Source organism: Oenanthe melanoleuca, chromosome 12 (assembly GCF_029582105.1).
Source record: "Oenanthe melanoleuca isolate GR-GAL-2019-014 chromosome 12, OMel1.0, whole genome shotgun sequence".
Taxonomy (NCBI): domain Eukaryota; kingdom Metazoa; phylum Chordata; class Aves; order Passeriformes; family Muscicapidae; genus Oenanthe; species Oenanthe melanoleuca.
The window spans coordinates 13294163-13312611 of record NC_079346.1 but is presented as its reverse complement, the minus strand read 5'-3'; the positions used below and the strand labels follow the sequence as shown (position 1 = coordinate 13312611).

Here is an 18449-nt window from a genome sequence, read left to right as displayed (position 1 = left end):
CAGTTTAGCCATTTGTACAAATACATCTTCAACTCATTCAAAGAGATGATCTGTTTAAAACTTCCCTTAAGTATCTGGAAGAGCTGGTAGAAAGAGAAAAGTTTTATTTTACAGGTCCAATTTAGATGCTGCCATACAATAAAGCAGAACAACTGGAAGTAGAGTATTTTTCAAACTCTTGAAAGAAAAGGACCCTTATTTTGAAACTCCTCCCATAATATAACCAAAGAAAACAAGAAAAGCCCATATATGCATCATTTTACACCTCAAATAGAGTTTAAAGCAAAATGACATACAGCTCTCTCAAATCTCATATTTCTTCTAGTAGCAATGTCAGCTGAAATGCCACCTCTCCTCAGTCAGTCAGCTCTATATCACTGACATTCTTCATATTTATTACTTACATGTAGATATTAATTTATAAACCATTAGGATGAATGGAGAAAGTTCCTCCCTTTCCTATTGTTTTGAATACCTAAAGTCATTTCACGAATATATCACACAGCACAATCCCACTAGCAGAAGCATGGGGTAACTCAGCAGGTAATTCAAACACCATCCAAGCTCAGGAACACTAACTGCCATCTGAGTATTATATGGAAGTAGAGGGATTGCTGCTTTGCAGCCCAAACCACAGAAGAAAGCCTCCTGCAGTTAGAGTGCCATCTTTCAGGTCAGATGATGTATTTTTAGAACTTCTTTAGAGTTTTCAATCATTTATCCCCTCCCCCAGTTTGCTCTGCTCCCTCTGCTATGAAGATATGAAGAACAGGCTCCTTTCTTATCTCAGACTAAACCACCGGGTTAATGTGCCTTCTGGAGAGTCAGGCAGCCTCAGCAATCACAGAGATATGTTACACTTAATGGAACATGTGTGATAAAATTGGTAAGGAAAGTCTCTTGTTGAAACCAGTCAGGAGCTCTCTGAAACACTTCTAATGCAACACATTTCACTTCTGCTGTTCAGGATACAAGCTGTTTTCATCAATAATACAAGCCCAGAAGACAGCACTTTATAACTGAGTTTTCCACTTAAATGTATAAACTTCTCCAAAGTCCATTATTTTTGTGTTACTAACTCCTACCGTGGATAGGAATAAGAAGCAAAGAGAAAACCACACCACCACAAACAAAAAAACCCATACCAATCAAGGACCATTTATTTATTATCCAACTTTTATGCTAAACATCTGTCTTTTCAGCACCATGGAAATCAGCCTGCCTGACCTCCCAAGTGAACTGGCTTGGATTAAAAACCCTTTTAATGAAGACCAACACCACCGATACAAAGGAAAAGTTATAAATGAGAAAGGCTCAGAAGAATCCTTCCTGCAGACTTTAGGAGGTAAGTTCACCAGTGCCTAAAACTTTGACTAACTTTCCTCAATTACTAAGCAAACTATTAACTAATTAGCTCCAGATCCTCACATTACAGATTGAAGGGAAGTACTGAACTTGACTGGGCTGTTATTACTGTTACTGCCTGAACTGTATGCATTTTTTAAAACAGATTTTAACATGCTTTCCATAAAACACAGACAAAAGAAAACAAGCTTAAGTTAATTAAAAAAAAAAAAGTCAATGGGATTCAATATTTCATGAACAAGTGCTCTGAATACTCAGAATGTGCATGTGTCCAGAGGGAGAGTTCAACAAGGATCAAATATACCCAGCAATACCTATTCCTGACTACGAAATAATGAATGGTACTTTAAGTATGAAGTATAAGCTCAAAATTTTTACTTTTTAAGAATAATCCTAAATTTAAAATATGTTACAGTAAGTCAAATAATCTCTTCAATTTGGCAATTTCTTGATCTATTAATGTTTGGAGATATTTGCTTTCCTTAATTCTTGGTAACAGTGAAAAAAAAATACCTTTTTTCTAATTACCACTGCATATATATGTATATATGTATTATATGTGTATAATGTCTCACAGTTTGTTAGTCACATTCTTTTATTATCTTTGCTTTAGGGTCTTATGCCCCACAAATAAATGGTGTGAGTTTTGGGGCAGTGTTATATTCAACTTCTTGGGTTTGGTATTCTTTTGGGGTTGGAACCATATAATGTAGCCAGAATAATTTTGAGAACAAAAATTCTGTGAGGAACAATTTCCCCATCAAAAACTGAAATATGAAAAAGGCAGGATTGGACTGGGGGGGGGGAACCTCAGAGAACAGAGAAAACCAAACTGACCCAAGTGTCTTCTACTTCACTCAGAGAACAGCAAAAGGCAGATACAAGAAAGGTACTGTATCCTCCATTCACAATGCCCCACCCTGCAAAAATGGGAGGATTCCCCTAAAGAGCTGTGAAAATCTGTGATTTCCCATTAGAGTAAAATGGCAATTACCTAGTCTTGGTCTAAGAGTATGGAAACACCTCGGTGCACTTGGATAGAGTATCTCACATCTACAGTCTAAAGTAAGTTCTGACATGCAGCAAATCAACAATTCTTTTGTATAGTAAGAGTGTAAGAAGAAATCAAACTACAAAAGAATAGTAAATCCCCACAAAATATTATGATTTAGTATGACAGGCAAATCATTCTTACAGCCTCCAGCCAAGCAAAACTAATGTCTTTAGACTGCTAGCAAAGTTCCTCACATAAGTCGTTAGCAGCTCTGCACAGACTGGAGTAGGTTACTTGCTGTCCTCAGAACAGCTCGTGTGCTGTTGAAGACAGAAATGCCACAGGTCTGATCTGCTGCACAGAACAGACCTGGCCTTACTATCTTCTTAAGGCAAGACAGAATCCCAGAACAAAGTGAAAACACGATGTCTAAAACAGTAGTACCACACTGCATATAAATATTGTTGACATGGAACCTTTCCCAAATGCATAATTTTGCTTTGATGATCATCTACTGCCTCTACCCTGCCCTGGTGAAACAATCTCCATTTGTTACTGATCCAGTCACAACGTAACTACAGAGGCACTAAGGAGGTTTGTCTCTGCCAACAGCACTATTAACATGATTTTAGGTTTCTACTGGATAGTCTGAGCCATCACCCATCTGTAAGCTAAGGAAACAGAATGAGCAGTTCCATCACTCAGCAACCTTAACAGGGCAACTTACTCATAAAGGGTTTTTAATGATGACAGCAGTTTCCTTCAAGGACACAATAAAAGCCACTCCACAAGATACAGGGTTGTGTAAGAGGAAGCTTTTCCTTACACAAACTAGCAGTACATCCTCTTTCAGTCATTAAGAGATCTCAGAAGAACTTCACCTTAAGCCATTAGAGGCACATCATATTAAGCAATTGGAGATAGGCATTATAGTTACCAGTGGCTTAAACCTCTGATTTGAATTAGTTCCAGAAATGCAAAGGTTTTGCATGTCAGCAGGCAACTGAGTGGAAGTGGAGATCCTTCTGCATGAAGAGAACTTGGACAAGAATCTCCTGATCTACCCAGACAAACAAAACACATACATGTTGAAATTTGTCTGCAAATTCATAAATACTGTGCAAATAGAGGTAAACAGCTTTAACACTATTCAACCATATAATTTTTTTTTCTAACTCTTTCAGGGGACAGAAAATTTAGAAATCCTTATGTAAGGAAAATAATCCAAACCAAAACAGCTTAATGCAAAATGTAAGGGAGTTAATGGTGTGGAAACTGTAAGGAATAAAAAGCTTAGATGTGGGCTAGTGGTGGACTACGCAGTGCAGGGTTAACAGTTTGGTGTGATGATCTTAAAGGCATTTTCCAACCTAAATGGTTCTGTGATTCCTTCCCTGAAGTGATCCTCTAGTCACTGTCACACACCATGGTGATACCACAGCAGCTCCTGCTTCTTTACATGTTCAGCAGTTTCAACAAATGAATCAACTTCTTGCTTCCTTTATGTCACCAACCTCACAGCTGCAATTCTTGCCTGACACCTTAAGGTCCATCCTATCCCTATTACCTCCATCTACAGCTCCTCTTCCTTCCAAACCAAGCAATCTGCTTAAACACCCAACTCAATCCAGTACTTTTCCCAACCTGTTGCCAGTCACTTTCCTAACCTCCTAGACTTTTCAATTTACTGACCAGTTTTGATTTTTTCCTCTTCATGACACTTATGGAAGGAAGATGATTAAGATTATGAAACAGAGATGACCATCAGCCTTAGGCTGCACTTTGCCACCATGATGGAATCTATCCTACTTCTTACAGATCCCAGAGGCCTTCCAAGGGAAAAAAGAAGGGATTAACATTTGACTGGTCCATTAGGTACACCAAAGCACAGCCAAAGCATCTGTAACTCAAGGGAACATTCTGATGGGAGGGAGACACGTTTAGATTAAACCTATCAGATCATTTACTAAAGACCAGAGCAATATTGCACTTTGGTAGTATATTTACTTTTTAATGAAAGCAGGCAGTGATCACAATATAATAGAACAACTAACTACTTAAGTAAATTTAGCATTGTAGACAGAAAACATCATTTCAATGGAACCTGTCCCATTACATTATATTTGAAACAGATATCACAGCAGTCAGAAGCAATCTAGGTTATAAAACTGAACTTGAGGTTTATTTAGATTAGAGAAAGTTATACTCACAGCTGGCATTTCTGTAGAGAAGAAAAGGTTCATGGAGCTGAAACTCCAAATCTTTATTTACTGGTTCAACCAGGTTGTGCATATTCAGTCGATTCACTATCGTAAAACCATGATAAGGAGAAGCTGACCTATTGTGTCAATTAAAACAAAACTAAGGATTAATACCTCCATCAACAGAAGTAATTTTCTGAAACCAAGTTATGAATTCATCTTCAAATTTCCATTGCATAATTATGTGAAGCTTTAGCAGTCCTGAAGCTCTCACAGTTGCTTTTCTAAGCCATTTCTTGGCATGCCATCTAATTTCAATTTCAAACTACACTTACCTCAAAGCAGGATTAGGATTAACATTACAGTTCTACACTGTTAAACTGCTGAATCAAAGATCTGCCTATGAAAAATCTATTAAAAAAAACTAGGGCAGGTCCACCATTAAAATGTAAATATATTCAATACTTGACATAAGATCATTTCAAGGCATTTTAGAATTTTTTTATTAGAGGGAAAAAACCAAACCACTTACACAGCACCATTACCTTACTGTAAATAGACATGACAATAAAAAAAGCTGCTGTCTTAAATAGCATGTACTGAAGTACACTTACAGGGGGAATTATAAACAGTAATTTCTTCCTAAAGGGAAACTCTGGAAATAAGGACTTAACTCAGTGTCCTGAAAGTAAATTACTCAGAATTGTATTGCTTAGTGAAGCAAGTTTTATTTATCTAGATTTTTGCTGGACACCAGGTGGAAAAAGAAAACACTGAACAAGCATTGAAAATTCAAGATAGTTTTAGATCTGTTTTCTTTTGCTGCATGAATGTCCTGTCAGCACTCAACTGTGCCTGTAGGCTGGTGTATAATCAACAACAGCAGAACAATGAAGGTAGACTAAAAATCAGACACAATTAGCTGGTAAATATAAAGATTTCTGTAACAGTGTGGCTACCTTTACCTAACGATCAACAACAAAAATATGTCAAGAGCTTCAAATTACAGGGTAAACAACCATTACCACCACATGCAAGTCTCTTAATGCACCTCACAGAACTCGTCTGATATCATCAGCTAGTGATATTGAAAGCTTTTGCTCGTTTTTTTATTTTTTTTTATTTGGTTCATTTTCTTAAACTAAGTATTTCTGAGCTGGGAGCTGAAGTAACAGGAACTTCCCTACATAGTGCCAGGATAAAATATTGTAACAACCAATTTATGACAGTATGCTTCAGGATGGCTTAAGTCTGCATTATTTCTTATCTTCAACAAAGTGTTATTTCATTTAGATTTTTTTTTATATGCCTGTAATTTAAAACTTGAACTCCTTGTTGATTTTATGTGCTAGTTCTCCTCCATACCCCTTTTACCTGTCCTAAAGAAATGGAAATTTCTTCCATGGTTTTGATGAAAAAATTAAATAGCCCCCAAACCAGACACTATGAGATCTCCAGTTTTGGGCAGCTTCATCCACTACAAAAATTTATACCATATTCCAGGAGTAAATGAAAACACATGATTTAATTTCTCATCTCTATTGTTTTCATAATCAGCTTCATGGATTTTAGGAGACAAAGGGAGACTTGGCATTTAACAAACTCAATGCATTAACAAATGCTATTGCATTAATAAAATAAGCTAAATAAACCAGTTTTTGATGTGGGTACATATTAATATTCAAGTTTTACCCTTTCTCAGCAGTGCTTTAGGGGCTTTTGACAGAGTTATTCACCTACGTGCAGAGTTTGTTCTTTCTGAATGAGTATACAGCAGTTAATTTTTGGACAAGCAAAAAATGATGAGCATGAAAGCTCTACAGGAAGCCATCTGGAGTTTGTTTTCTTAAGGAAGGAAAACAAACATCACCACCACTATACCCCCCACCCAAAAAACCAACCCAAACCAACCCTTACCTTTTATACACAAATAAGGTCCCTTCTATGTCGGTTTTCTCCTACAAAAGACAACAAATGCACTTAAGAGATGTGCTTGTTCACATAGTTACATAGGTTTTGAACAGCGTTTTAATTACAGAGACTTACAATGTCCTTATCTTTCCATAAGGCTTGACATCACAGGTCTAAAAATATGCTCTTCCATTTTCAGAAACTATCAATTTTTTTATTAGAAAGATTAGGAAGTTAAATCCACTTCCAAAAGACTTTGCTCACTCTCTGAAATTGCTGATGTGATACATACACAGTGTTCCACAACCTTCCCATGCTGAGCCTGATGAGGCAGACTCCAAATATTAGGGAGGTTTTGTTTCAGTTTTATTCCAAGGACAATAACAAAAGCACAGCACGGTAGAACCACGGGCCATGGCTCTGTCAGCCTCCAGCTTCCAGAGCAATCCTCACCACGGGCTGGTGACCCAGGAGCACAGAAAAGTTGTGCAGCTCCAGGGCTGAACGTGACAGCGTGAAATTCCCGTATTCCCATTTTTATGGTGCTGTGATGAACATGGTGGTCAAGCCAAAACTGTATTTTAATGCAATGACGAACACTCACATCTCTTGATTCCCCGTCTTCCCGAACTAGGGCTCTGTGCAACAGGCACGAGCAACAACAACAAAGTACGATCAAAAAAAGAGAAAAAGGTCAATGGCCACCCTGTGCCAAAGCCGGGCCCTCCAGCCCCAGCCCTGCCCGGGTCCGAGGGGGAACGGCGCCGCCTCCCCGGGCGCACACACGGCCTCGCCTCTCCTTCTTCCTCCTCTCCTGTCCCTCTTCCTCCTCCTCGCCTCTCCCTCCCCCTTCTCCACCTTTCTCTCCCTCTCGCCTCCTCTCTTCGTCTCCTTCTCTCTCCTCTCCCCCAGTACAAGCGCGGGGAACGCGCCCAGCCCCAGACTTGTCCCTGGGCGAGCGCAGCCCCGCGCGGGCCCCGTGCGGACGCGCCGGGCCAGGCGGCTGCGGGGCCCGGCCGGGCCCGCGCCCACCGCGCCGGACTCACCCACTCGTTGTCCTTGGGGCTGAAGCTGTAGAGCGCGACCTGGCCGGTCACGTCGGCGATACCGGTGATGAAGGGGTCGTGCTGCCGCAGGGCCGCCAGGCTCATCTCCTGCCCCGCTCTGCCCGCCGCCTCCATCTTGGATCCGGGCAGCCCCGCCCGCGGAACGGCAACAGCCGCGCCGGTGCACCGGTGCGTCCGGCCCCGCCGCCGGCTGGAGCGCTCGGCCCGCGCCTGCAGTTCCGCCCGCCGGCCGGGACCCCGCCCCACCGGGCCCTTCCCGGCCCCTCCCGGGCCCCTCTTCCCAGCTCGGGCCCTTCCCGGGCCCTCCCGGGCCCCTCTTCCCAGCTCGGGTCCCGCCGGGCCCTTCCCGGCCCCTCTTCCCAGCTCGGGACCCCCCGGGCCCTTCCCAGATCCCCGCTCCCCCCTCGCAGCTCTGCCGACCGAGGGTTTGCAGGCCCGTGGGCTTTGAGCAGGGCCGCGCCCCCGCCGACACGCGTGGGCAGGGCTGAGGGCTGGCCCTCGTGTGTTGTTATTATTTATTTACTCCATTAGTAATCCAAATGTTCCGGAGTTCACTGCAGGCTGCCTTGTGAAGTGTGATAAAATGGGTTACAGGCTCAGGAATTACGTTCCAGCACTTTGAGGGTGATGCTGTTTGCTCCCGTGTCATTTTCTTCTATATCAGTATTTCAGGGTCTGCAGTGGGATATGGAATTTTCAGTATTTTAGAAGAATTTGAGGATTAAATATTTATTTCAGGTATAGTAAACATCCACAGATAAAGCAAAGGTACATAGGACATTAAACTGTCATATGTAGAGTGCTATGTAGAACAAATCTGTTTGCTGAAACAAGAGCAGAGTAACATGCACTGAGCTTTTCCCTGCAGTTGTTTCAATTATTGGTGATTTTAGGAACAGGAAAATAGAGAATATTCATCAGGACCACGGCATGAATTACTTCAAAGACCTCAGGTTCAAGTATCTTTGTAGCATTTTGTGCAATCTGACAGGAAAGAAACAGGTTTGTAAATTTCTAAACAAAATCTTGTTTGTGGCAAGCTCCTGACCCTCCTGAGAATTTAATGTGTGCTGTGCTCTTTATTACCACAGGTCATGTTCTCTGTTGCAGGTGGACAAACTTCTGATTTTTAATACAGCTTTACAGGATAGTCCTCTCCCACAATGGAAAAAAAGTAATTTAGACACAAAACTTCATCCTGATAACTTACCCTTAAACCCCAGGGCATAAGCATCAGTAGAAAACCTCAACAGAAGTCCTGTAGAATGTCTTAGTTGTCCATGTCCTTCTAATGGTTTCGCCACAGGAGAGCCTAACCCATAAAATTTGGGTTTTCACTAGTTCTGTAGTATTTGCTCTTAAAGGCAATTCTTTATTGTAAAATATCCCATTATTCACTAACAGTTTATATTGGAGAAAGACAATAAGAGGAGATTAAAGTTTGAAAACTATTTTATAGAGCAACAACATTCTAATAACTCAATTGAAACAGAAAGAAAATTACAAAAACTTTTTTAAAAAACTGGTTCTAAATGGCATCTTAAATGTCTGCATCAAACTGCTCCTTTCTGCAAGATTACTGTAAAGCAAAGGTATCTTTCAAATTAAAAAACTTATTGGCAAAGGAAATTTTCTGCTGTGTGAGATCTCAGTTGTAAAAACTCCTTGGCTTCATCTTGCATTAAAAGTGAAACAAGGAGCAGCAAGCAAGAAAGGGAAGCAGTGGTTTCTGGTTCTGGATTGTTTCTCCCCTTCATCTGCAAATTCCAGTTCTGCATTTCAGTGGGTTTATTCTCCCTGCCTGTCTTCACCATTGTTGCATTGGAATAAAATGTTTGGTATCAGAAATGACACCCAGCCTGTTGTCTGCCTCCTCAGCTTTGAAGCACAGCAGAGTGTGTGCACAGGCAGAGTCTTGGGGTACACTGGAAACTTGTAGCTACTCAGGCGTCTGCTGTGAGTGTTGTGTGGTGCAAAACTCCCTGGCCTTCTGTGCAGCTGTGCTGGGGAAATGTTCCTCTCTCACTCCCTGTTCCTGATTCTTGCACAGAGCTGGGCACAAATGGGATGATGCACATGATGAGCTTTTCATGTTTTCACTGTGAGTGGGACAGATTCCGTTTGTATTTCAACAAAAGAAGAAATCATCCATCATGTTTTATAGTTCACTTATACTGCTGAGGTTTTATTGAACAGGATATGGTAATTTCTTACCCTAAGTATTGTTGTCTACTTAATATATGTTATTATTAAGGTAGATGAAGTAATAAAGACCCTTTTTTTTCTCTTTCATTTGCTGGTGACACTGTGGCTGGGTCTCTGTTGCTCTGCTGTTGGCAGTTCTGTTATACAAACTCTTTTTCTGGCCTCTCTTTTTACACAGTAGATTACTGATATATGCTCAAAGCTAATTTGGGCTGCAGTCACTTCTTTAAACTTCCAACAGAAAAAGTCTTCGTTCTTCAGTCCTTTTCTTTTCCCCTTGTTGGTTGAATATCCTCAGCAAAAGATCTGTTGCTGCTGTTCAGATGAGGGAGAAGTGCAGCCAGTGCATTTCCTGTTATTACTCTAGGCTGAATTAGGGTCCAGTGAGTCCTGCAAATCTGAGTGACTCATAGAACTCATATTTTATGTTTGCAGTTTTCCACTCAAAGCAATTGCCAGAAATTCCTGGTTTCATGAGCTGTTTTGCAAATTACACACTTCTATTGGTTTTTTTTTTTCAGTTATTTTCCTTGTTTTGTAATAGGAGACAATTTCTGGGCTATTGATTAGTAATTACATTGTTATCTATACCCTAAATTTCAGGATATTTATTTGATATTTATTTGGGCTCAGTTCTATATATGACAAAATGTCCTGGTCATAACCTCCTTAATAACTTAATTATTTTGCATTTTAATTTTTTAAAAAAACAAGTGGCAGGGGATGCTAGAATTTTTGAAGTGCTGACATTTTATTTGGAAAATCATTTCATTTCACAAGTGGCATTACTTGAGCATTTTCCTCATTTGTATAAATATGGTACAAACTGTTCAGGTTGTGTAGTTACCTCTCCTGGCAGTTGTTCTGCTCTTTGAAGGGCCAAGTGGACCAGCATCCTTTCCTAGGAGTTCCAGCTTGCACTGTGCACTCTCTGCACTAATGCTGCAGCCACAGGTACCTTATTGCATATTCATGGTGATAGATACTTGTTTTTAGCTGGGCAAAATCTTGTTCCTCCTTCAGAGGAAAATTTTCCAAATTGCTACGTATTAACAGTGCTATAGGGCAGCAGTGTTAATCCAAACAGTTAAAATTGGTGGGGTAGAAAATTCTAGAAAATGTGAAGCATGAAAAGAAAATGAAAAGAAATGAAGTATGAATCATTAAAAACATCAGCACTTTCTGAAATAATGTAAGTTAAGTACAAGGAAAATTACAAAAAAAAAAAAAAAAAAAAAAAGCAGGGATCCATCTATGTGTCCACTGACATTTTGGATATGAGTGTAACCAACAGTTATCATCCTTCCAAGAGATTCTGAAATAATATTGAAAGAAACAGAGGAAAGTTATTAAATTACAGTTACAATTCAATAAAAACAAAAGAATGAAAATACTCAATTTGATTTAACAGTAAAGCTACTCCCACAATAACAGTGTAAGAGGGTGAAATAGGTCACAGGCAGCCCTCCTTACATTGCTCAATAACATTAGAAGGATTAATCATTTATGGATTATCTCCTAGAAACAATGATCTGGTGCAGACAGGTAATCCAATCTCCTCTATCTTTCTAACCTGGTTTGCCATTTCACAGGAGATTGTGGAAGGGTGGCAAGTTTTTCTGGGAAGACATTGCCTGCCAGCTTGAAACATGTAAATTGCTGGAATTTACATCAAAATATGACAGCTCTTCTCTGATGAAGGTAGGTAGTGAAATTAGACAAGTAAATGATTTTTTTTTAGCTAGGGGACAGAGGTTCAGCTCAAAATTATATCATGTGCATCCTTAGAATCTGTCAGTGACAGAGTAATGAGAGAAGTTTATCACTGACATAAGTCAGAACTAGAGAGAAAACCTGGACTCTGGACTCTGCATTTTGCATAATATCCAGCAATTTGCTTTTCCTAAGAAAATATGTAGAAAAATTTAAATACAACTTATTTTTGAATGCAAGCCTTTCAGTGGTGGCAGCCTCTGTAAATCCATTAGATGCAGGTGTGCAGCCTAACTTTTACTGCTTAATGTAATATATTGAGCATTGAGCAAACATCTTTAGCCACTTCTGAGATATTTTATCTGGCTGTAGCCTCAAGGCCTGCTGTTGAATATATTAGGCTGTGCTAATTTCATTGCTGAAAATGAGCTCCATTGCAAATATTCATTGGTCACAATATTGCAGTAGCAAAAGTGCACCATCAGTGATTTTCAAATGCTTATTTCATTTTGCACCTAGTTGCTATTTTATTGTTATAATAACATTAGGAAAAAAAATATTCAATTACTATTACAAGCAGAGTAGCCTGTTCCCCAAGGCCTCCTTGTACAGTTAGGAAAAAAAAAAAAAAAAAGATAATTAGATTAGCATGGTCCTGCTCTGCACAGAATTGAGAAATACATCAGCAATAATTATGCATCATAGTAGTAACCCTGAGCCTTGAGAAAGCTACTTTAGCAGAACCATATTAGTTTTTAACTCAGCCAATTTTTAATTACTAAGTGATCTACCTTAAATATACTGTGTCAGCTTTATGGCATTATTGTGTACTTATATTTTTGTCTTCTTTTTTTTCTTGAGCCACATTTGGTGGCTCCGTGTATCTGGCCCTTTAAATACTGGGCTGTCACGTAAATCTTAAAATGTAGGTTTCTGTGCTGCTTTACCTCTGAAGCCTTGCTGTCAGAATTCCTTATAATATTTTAATATTTTTATTAATATATTCTATTTGTCAGTTTTTTCATTTAATATTTTATTTTAATATTTTATTTTAAAATATTTTATCTTCTTGCAAAATATGCTCATATCAGAGGAATCATCTCCAAAATAGGTTAGATTAATTTTTTATGAGCAAATGTGCATTTTTCAATAGGCTTTTCTTGGTGTGGTAGTGTACTAATAAAGAAAATGCAACACGATTCTGAGAGTAAATAGCTTCTAGAGTTTTTCAGACATGACTGGAAACAAATAGAATGTAAAACAGCCTGGTGGTTTGGGCTGCTTTTGATGCTTCTTGGGCTTTCCAATGTCAGAGGAATGGGAATCAGCAAACCTACATTCATTTCAGAGGTTATTAAACCACTGCAGCTCTCTCCTCCTTCCTTTTCCCAGCCATAAAATGAGTGCAATGTGTTTACATAAATTTCATTGGAATACTTTCCGAGGAGCAGTATAAGCAGTAGGAGTCTGGTGATACTTCACTCATCCAGGGAAGGGCTGGTGAGATGCTGGAGGATCACAGAACCTCGCTGGAAGGTGAGGGCAGCAGCTGCATTGGATGTCACCAGGACAAAGGAGCAGGGTTGGAGCTCTGCTCTGGCTGGGTGGATGTCCTGGAGCTCCTCAGTGTCAGCCAGAACCTTCTGTGGGCTGCAGACAGAAGCAAACTCAGGTGTGGGAGAGGTTGGAGCACAGCATCCCTTAATTCCTGCTGTGAGCACATGGATCTTTGCTCTTTGCTTTGGCAGCTTTCTCCAGGATGTATCTTGTCCAAGAGTATTCAGTGACAAAAACCACGTGGATTGAACGTGTGTCGTGTGCTAAATTCTGTCTCTGACAGTTGCAGCCAGGAATCCATAATGTGCTCCTGCTTTGAAGTTGAGCTCTGAGGTAGAGCCACCCATTCTGGATGGCCTTCCTGCAAGGGGTGAGGAAGGCAGGCTGGGAGAGGTGGGGAGGAGTCACCATCTGAAAAGGGAACTCTGTTACATCATGACTAAGAAAATAAACTGGATAGGATCCAAACCTCTTATTTGGCCTCTTCCTCCAATTAAATTCTGGCTGATGGAGAATTCCTGTGCTGCAGTCACTCAGAAAAGAGCCATAAAGTTGTATGATGAAGATCCTCAGGGGAGCCCTGTGGATAAGATGTGCAAGGAGTGGCACAGGAAGGGCATTTCAGGGGAAGGCACACAGTGCTGTGGAAATTTGCAACCAAACTGGAGCAGAGCTTGGCTAAGGCATGGCTGGAGCTCAGACCTGAAAGGCTGTGGTGGAAGTGCAATTGCAACTTTTAATTTTGGGACCTCATGTGTCTTGACCTTGGTGCTAGAAAATAACTGATCTAATAGAAATGAGATATTAAAGAATAAAAACAGCAGCATCTTATTTACGTAATTTCAAGTGGGTTGTGTCCACTTATGTGTGTGAAGAGAAATGGCAGTCAACTATTTCCTGCAGAATCTTCTGCAAAATCCTGTGCATAGATTACCTGAATTTTCATTTGGAAAATAAGTATAAATTGAGAGATTAATTTACAAATTAGGTTGCTTGCTTTGGCGTGTTTTCAAAGGAAAAAATAACTAATAAGTTGTATGTTGAAACCATCCCTTGTATTCAGAGAAGAAATTTTTTCCCAGTGGTACATCACAATAAAATTATTTTTGCGTGTGGAATTAGTGCATGGAAATGCTGAATTTAAAGAGCTTGTGTAGGGATGATATATTTTGTCAGGTAAGGATTGGCAAGATGGTGAACAGCTCTCCAATAGATTGAAATAATCTCAAATAATTATTTCAAGACCTCTTGAGTACCAGTTTTCATGACAGGCTGTAATAGGTTCTTTCAAGACTCTAGTGTCAGTACAACTAGTTCTCATTTTCAGAATTGCTACCTCATCTAAAGTCGTACAAACCATGTGATTTTCAAAACAATTAAATGTAACAGACTTTGAGAGCTGCAGTGTAAACAATGCACATATGCACCAACAGCTGAAGGACCACATCTCCTCTTGCTTTTTCCTTCTGGTGTGATGCCTTGCAGAGCTGGCAGGTTGAGCTGGGCTCTGCAGTCCCGGAGTGACACAGTGCCTGCCTGCCTGCCCAGCTCCTCCTCCTCCCCTGAGTGCAATCTGTGGCTGCTGACAGCTGGCACAGGAATCAGGGATGGGGAGGTGAAGCTTGCCATGCTGGCCTTTCCCTGTGCCTGTGTGCACCTGACATTGCTCAGACAGAGAAGGGGTGTTAGGCAGCTTGACACTTCCATGACAAAAAAGACCTGTCAGCCAGGAGAACTGAATTCCAGAAGTGATGAGCTGTCCTACAGGGCAGGAGTGGCCAGAGTCCACCATGTATCCTAACAGAAAAATGCTCAAAACCAGCTACCAAAACAGAGAACAAAACACAGTCTCTGTAAAATGTTTTCTCTCTGAGATAAAACTGGCATCCTTTACTGGATTAAGAAAAATTCTGATCAACTCAGTTTTCATGATGGGTTAGTTATGTGAATAATCAAGGGGTGATTATGTCTAGGAGGTAAGCTGGGTACAGAGGGAGAACTGGTGGTGCTACTGCAGTGCATGGAAAGGGAGCTGGGGGAAAGGCTCTTCCTCCTGCCCATGGCAGCAAGAGTATCCACACAGGAGGAGCAGGGGAGCTCAGGCTGAGGGAAGGTCTAAGAGACAAAACCAGGCATGTCTTTCTAATGCATTTTTGTGGGAAGGGGACTGTTTGACTGGCAATAATACGGGCACATGCTTTGGTAAGATTCTCCTGTTATATTCTGTTTTGGTGTTTGGTTTTTTTTTGGACTTGATCTTAGTTTCCAGCTGTAGTGGGGAGCTGGCCAAGTAGGCTGTGTAAACCTCTAAGATTTAGCACTTCAGGGGCACTGTGTGATTCATGAGCTTCTGTGACACGAGAGCCAGGCAATGCTGTTGGCTTACAAACAGCTGTTGGGAATGCTTAAGTTAAAAGAGTTATTCTTGTTCCTTTAGAAAATCCCCCTAATATTGTGTAATATCAGAATTTTTACATTTCTCCTGCCTCAGATATTCCCTTTATAGACTCTTGCCTAGTTCATGGTGCTTCTTTAGTAGTCACACTTCTGCAAAGTGCTGTCTGTGGCTTGGTGCCACCAAGCCAGCTGCTGAGAGGTTTGAAGGGTGGAAACTATTTGTTTGAGTTTAAAGAATTAAGGGCTCCTCACTAAATGAAATCCACTGCAAATTAAAGCTAGTAACTGAAAAGCTGACTTTACCAGGAAAGCATGACTGCCAGAATAAGTGCATGACTTTTTCAAGCACTTTGAGAAAGAAAAAAATAAATGTGTAACAATGAAGATAATTGTGCAATGGTATTTTGTTATCATCATGTCAAAAGAACAGAAAGACTTATTAAACTTACTTCAAACCCCCATCAGTTCTTTATAACCTTGGAAAAAATGTCAGAGAAGAAGAGAAGGAAATTTTCTATATTCTGTCTCTTTAAGCTGGTTTTTCATTTGCATCTCTAGTCAGAATTTAATTATTAATGTTTGCAAAAATGTATTCTGGTATATGGGCTATTTGCAAACTGTTCACTGAGATTATCATTTAATATTTCTCTTAATTTTAGTTTTAAGCAGCATTGTACTGGTTTTTGAAATGCTCCCAAAACCATCAAGTGCTCTCCAGAGGATGTGCTAATGAGGCATATAATGGGACATTAGGATGAATTTATTATTTTAATTTATACATTAGAAGGTTATTTTTGATACTTTTGTTACCTGTTTCTCATTATAAATAAGCTAACACTAGAAAATGTTTACCTTGTAAAATTATCAGAGGTGAATGTCTTGCTTATCTGAATGTAGGCAGAGGGATACAGTAGCATCAGGACTTCTGTTATAATCAGCTAAAACGCAATAGAGGAAAAAGGCAACTGTAATGTAGATCTGTAACAAAATCTTCTGTTAGTTCAGGGATTTTTGAGGCTTCTGTGGTCTCTTTGGGGCCCATTTTTTTCCTTATATTTCATCTGGAGCTGCCTTTGTTTCATTTCCATTGAGCTTATGCAAGAAAGGAACTTTGCAAATCTATATAACTTAATTTTTCCAATGGGAAACTGCAGATAAATTGTGGCTGTTATGAGCTTCACTCATCTGTGTAATCCAGGGGAGCTGTTCCCAGCTTTAGTCTGGATCTGGCTGACTGAGTGACCTTGGTGGTGGCTGGTAAGGACTGCTGGCTTGGCTGGCACCCTTTCAGCAAGTCCACAGCCATGGTAGCTGTGGTCAGCCTGGGAATGCTCCCAGTGCTAACACCAGTGCTGTTCAAAGGAGCATCTAAATCTGTTCACTGACTACTCAGTGGTTGAGGTGTGTGGCTATTTGAAAATGCTCATTTTGTGACCTTTGGCTTGAATCCAGGACCTATTTCAGTCTTAACCTTTGACTTGTATCTTGGTTCCTGGCTTGGGCTCTTGACCTTTGGTATTTAACCTGACTGCTGGCCTTTGGGTGCCAGATCACCTCTTGTCCTAGGCTTGGATTCCAATTTTGGATATTAGCTTTAACAGCTTCGTGCAGCTTGGCTTGAATCTTATATGTGCTTTTGAAATTTTCCCTTTAGGGCACAAACTGTACTTCTTACATTTCTTTTTTAGCCTTTATGTAAAACAGCTCGATTCTAAACACATCCCTTCCCTTGTGGGTCATTAAATGAAGGATGCAGAGCTGTTTGGACACTCTTCCAGGAATCCCTGATTCTTGCTCACCATGGGGAGTCTCTTTGTTGCCTTTGTGCTCACACTTGTGTGATGTGCAGGTGGGTGGGTGCCCACCAGCACAGCCTCAGCCCCAGGTGGCCATGGCAAATCTGCCTTATGGCTGGACATCCAAAAAGCCAAAAGGATTCAATCCTGATAAAACCCAGCATCCTGTTTGCTACAAATCTGTTGCTGAGGGACCAACCTAGAAATTTGACCAAATGTGTAAGAATTAAAAACTCTCCATAAATTAATATTACACCAGCTAATTTCCTCCTAAAATGTGATACATGAAATGACAGCAAAATCATGTCTAAGGAAAATAAACACGACCCTAAGGTCCCTTTGGTATTTTCAGTAAAATCATCACAAGGTTCTGTTGCTTTTGGAGGTCAGATGGCAAGCTCCATGTTCACAGTTGTGACTACATGCTCATATGAGTTTGTTTCCCTGGCTTTGCAGGGACTGTTCATGTGAATAACCACTCCTGCAGAGTGAATAAAGGCATTTGCAATCTGGTCCCAGCTGGAAACTTAGTTCTGAAGCCAGTTCACTCTCTTCATAAAGCACAGATTCTTTATTTTATCTTGTTTTGCATTTAGTTCACATAATTTAAAATCTTTAGGTTCATTGCTATGCCATTCCAAATTGCTTCCTACTGGAAGAGAGGTATATTTTATAGCTCTTGATTCTTTCCCAAAACATATTTGGAATAGAGATATTCTTGTCTGGGAGGAGAAGGGTAATTGCTGCCTGCCTGGATATCAGTTAATTAGCAGTCTCCTCACCAGTGGACGCCTGGCTAAATTCACTCTTTTGCTGAGTAATTTATTAAATAACTAAAAGACTATTCAGGCAGCCTTGACAGTATTTTATAACAAAGCACTAATTTCTTGGTATATTTAATGGCAAAAGAGATGTAAGGAAATACTGGGTTTATATTCTCAATTTCTTACCAGTCTTTCTCTCACACCTTTCTCTTGGAGCACAGAGCTCAGTCAATTAGATCCAGTTATTCCTCAAGTGAGGATGTGGGCATAATTTTACAGGAGTTATTGACTATCCTTTTCTTCCTCAGTTAATGCAATCTTGGCCTGGTTTGGAATGCAGAGTAGCATTTCAAACAGGAATCCCTGTCCTAGCCTTAGCAAGGCTGCTTAGATAGGGAGAATCAGCTCTGCTAAGTGCTGACACTTGTGCAGTGGCTCGGGAAGGGACGGAGGAAATGCAAGATAAACGCAGAGCTCGG

General features: G+C 40.3%; 1 protein-coding gene across 1 annotated transcript in view; it reads right to left on the bottom strand.

Moving 5' to 3' along the window:
- Positions 1 to 7676, bottom strand: part of DCP1A (decapping mRNA 1A) — a 29371-nt gene extending 21695 nt beyond the window's left edge. The window contains exons 1-3 of the mRNA XM_056501876.1: positions 7518 to 7676; positions 6478 to 6518; positions 4570 to 4697 (exon numbers count right to left, since the gene is read on the bottom strand). Of these exons, the coding sequence (XP_056357851.1) occupies positions 4570 to 4697; positions 6478 to 6518; positions 7518 to 7652 (304 nt within the window). The 5' untranslated portion in view covers positions 7653 to 7676. The remainder of the gene's footprint in view (positions 1 to 4569; positions 4698 to 6477; positions 6519 to 7517) is intronic.
- Between the last annotated feature and the right edge of the window lie 10773 nt (positions 7677 to 18449).